Source organism: Mastomys coucha, chromosome X (assembly GCF_008632895.1).
Source record: "Mastomys coucha isolate ucsf_1 chromosome X, UCSF_Mcou_1, whole genome shotgun sequence".
In the NCBI taxonomy this organism is placed as follows: Eukaryota; Metazoa; Chordata; class Mammalia; order Rodentia; family Muridae; genus Mastomys; species Mastomys coucha.
The window spans coordinates 77,286,072-77,289,647 of NC_045030.1; the positions used below are offsets into that span (position 1 = coordinate 77,286,072).

Sequence of the window (3,576 nt, forward strand, 5' to 3'; positions counted from 1 at the left end):
AAAGGAGCCATCAGTAAATTCCTGAAAAACTACTTTCTTGAACTGCGGTACATTGCCACTTTGATCCCTGGAGAAAAAGCAGAAGAAAATCAGTACTTTATGGACCCATGAGGAGGGATGTTGCACACTTTTATTTTCCCTGCATTTGAGATATACTTAAGAAAAATTCATGATAAATGATAAATATAATGGTGCAGGCAGGAAGGAAAGAGAGATGAAAAATAATTTTCAGGGGCTAGCAATGTGGCTCGGTTGGAAGTACTTGTCAACATGCAGGGATCTCTGGGTTCCATTTCTAGTGCAGCATAAACTGGTTATGGTGGCTGTAACTCCAGCACCAAGAAGTCTGAAACAAGAGAAACACTACAAGCTTTAAGCCAGTATGGGGAACATAGGAAATTTGAGAATAGCCTTAGGTACCTGAGACTCTTTTACAAAAAAGGAAGGAAGGAAGGAAAGAGGGAAAGAGAAGAGAGGAAAGAAAAGGAGAGTAGGTTTTGGTTTCAGTACACACAACACTTGTATAAACTAAATTGGCAAATGCCAAATAGCTAGAGATCAGAAGTTCACAAAATAATTATGTCTTTATTTTATTAGATAACTAACAAATAATTTATATGGTTAACCACTCCATCCCCTTTAAAATATTGTCTTCAGATTTTACTACTATGTAAGTTCTTTAAAAGCTTTGTCTATTTTTTTCTACTGCTTCATTCCCAGTAGTCAGAATATTATCTAATACAAGGCAAATACTAAAAATTTATTGTTGACAGCTGGAGAGAAGGCTCAGTGGTTAAGAGCACTCACTGACTAATCTACCAGAGGTCCTGAGTTCAATTCCCAGCAATCACATAGTGGCTTAAAACCATCTCTTCTGTCATGCTGGTGTATATACAGACAGAAGACTCATAACTCATTAAATAAATAAATCTTTAAAAAATGTATTGATTCCTGTCTGAAATAAATGCAGGGACAAAAATTGAGAAGAGCCTGAGGAAAAGGAGGTCCAGTGACAGGCTCAAATTGGGATCCAGCTCAAGGGGAGGCCCCAAGGTCTTATACTATTACTGAGGCTATGGAGTGTTCACAAACAGGGGCCTATCATGACTGCCTTCTGAAAGACCCAACAAGCAGCTGAAAGAGTCAGATGCAGATACTTGCACCCAACCAATGAACAGAAGCTGCTGACCCCTGTGGTTGAATTAGGGGAAAGCTGGAAGAAGCTGAGGAGGAGGGTGACCTTGTAGGAGGACCAGCAGTCTCAATTAACCTGGACTCCTGAGATCTCTCAGACACTGGACCACCAACCAGGCAGCATACACCAGTTGATATGAGGCTCCCAACACATATACAGCAGAGGATTTCTGGGTCTGGGTTCAATTAGAGAAGATCCATCTAACCCTCAAGAGACTTGAGACCCCAAGGAGTGGGGAGGTTTGGTGGAGTGGGGGTGGGAGCAGGGTGGAGGCATCCTCATGGAGGTGGGTGAAGGAAGTATGGAATGTGGAACAGTCAGAGGGTGGACTGGGAGGAGATAAAATCCAGATTGTAAAAAAAAAATTAAATAAAATTTAAAAAAAGAAACCTGCTTCCCTATAATGAGAGAAAAAAATTATTGGTGAGCATTGAATAAATATAGACCATAAGAACATACTCTAAATATAAGAGAGCCTGATTTCTACTCCTTAGATCTCTCTTAAATTTTTAAAAATATCATTTTAAAATTTTGAACTGAAACACACACATCTTTCATTCAGAAATGTAGACATCTAGTAAACTATATTTCCCTTTCTACTCATACCCTGCTCTCTCTCCACTAAAGGTAACCACTCTTCTGATGCTTATAATAATCTTATTTCTTATTTCTTTGCTTTTTATAAGTTTACACTTCTAACCACACATTCATAAAATAATTAGTCCAGTTTTGCTTTTTATTTTAAGTATGTAAGGGGCAACAGTATACATATCTTTGGTTTTTTCTTTCACTAAGCATTACAGTTGAGACATTCATCTATGTTATAATTATAGCTTATGTATTCTGTTATTTGTTGTTGTATTGTACCCTATTAGATTAATATACTCTAATCATATATATATATATATATATGCATATATATATATGTATATATATATACGCATACACACATATATGAGTTATTACTACATTTCTACATTTGGGACTCGGAAATAGTCCTGATATGAACCTTCAGGTAAATGACTTGGGTAACAAATACATGTATTTGTTTTGGTCACACATGCAGGAATTGAATTGCTGGAAAGGAATATTTTAGGCTTTGTAGATAATGGTATACTGCTTTCTAAATCAGCAGTTATACTTTCCATTTTTAACAACAATAAAATGTGGGAGTTCTATTTGCTCTAAATTCTCACAAATACTTGGCTATATTTTTATGCTTTTGGCTATTCTGGTGGTTGTACAGTAGTGTTTCATTGTAATTTTATTTTACATTTTCATGATCAATAAAGTGGTATATTTCTCTATTCTATGGCTAATATCTTCATTCTCTTTAGCATACTTCATGTACATCAAGTTCATAATTTTATTGACTTAAAGTATTTTAAAGTTTTCTTTTTATTTATGTACATGTATATCTCTGTGTGTATGCCACATGTATATCAGTGTCCACAGAGACCAGGAGAGGGTGTCAGAACTCTTGGAACTTGAGTCACAGGTAGTTCTGAACTGCCACTGGGTTCTGGGAACCAAATTTAGATCTTCTCTGAAAGTAGTAACTTCTCTTAAATGCTGAGGCAACTCCTCAGCTCCAAGTTTATAATTTTAAAACAATGAAATTGATTTTATATTAATTCTTCTTGTATCTTGAATTAATCTTTTATTTTCCAAGCCTGAGATTAAAATATTGTTTTCTTCTTTCTTCTAGATGTTTATGGCTTTATCTATTCATCTAATGTTTTTGCTTCAAGTGCTTGCTGAGGCAGAATTTCACTTTATTGATTCTGATCAATAAATAAATAAAGCATTTTCATGTGAGAAGTCAGCTTATTTGAGTCTTTTTTTCATTTTTACAGATATTACTTCATTCTGTAAACTTCCATTCAGATTGACTGCAGACTTATATTCATCTAGAAAGCCAAGTCTTCTTTATTCTTAAGGCTATATAATAGTTCAGCTCAAGGAGAAATGGAGACAGTAAAGGGTTCAACATGCAAATGGAGTGGGGAAAATGTAGTCCATCTCCATGAGTCATTGCCAAGTCTCAGCTAGTAGAGCAGCCTGTGATTTTATTATTATTATATAGTATTCTGTAACCTGATTTTATCCCTAGTTATTCTTATCTTCCCATTTCATTATATTTTCATTTTATGCTAATATTTAGTCCATTTCAAAAATTTGTCTTGTTAAAACATACTATAACCAACAAGATCCTCTCATGGATTAGATGTGAGTTTGGGAGGGGAAAGGAGAGATAAGCAATAACCTTAAGTTTGGGGCCTAAATAAATGAAATGAAAAAATGGAGCCGGGCGTGGTGGCGCACACCTTTAATCCCAGCATTTGGGAGGCAGAGGCAGGCGGATTTCTGAGTTCGAGGCC

General features: G+C 35.7%; 1 protein-coding gene across 7 annotated transcripts in view; it reads right to left on the minus strand.

Moving 5' to 3' along the window:
• F8 (coagulation factor VIII) overlaps positions 1-3,576 on the minus strand; it is a 226,818-nt gene that overhangs the window by 95,080 nt on the left and 128,162 nt on the right. For 4 of the 7 annotated variants that reach the window (XM_031364687.1, XM_031364684.1, XM_031364696.1 and 1 more), the window contains exon 15: positions 22-67. The exons of the other annotated variants lie outside the window; for them this stretch is intronic. In XM_031364687.1, coding sequence (XP_031220547.1) covers positions 22-67 — 46 coding nt within the window. The remainder of the gene's footprint in view (positions 1-21; positions 68-3,576) is intronic. 7 annotated transcript variants of the gene reach the window in all.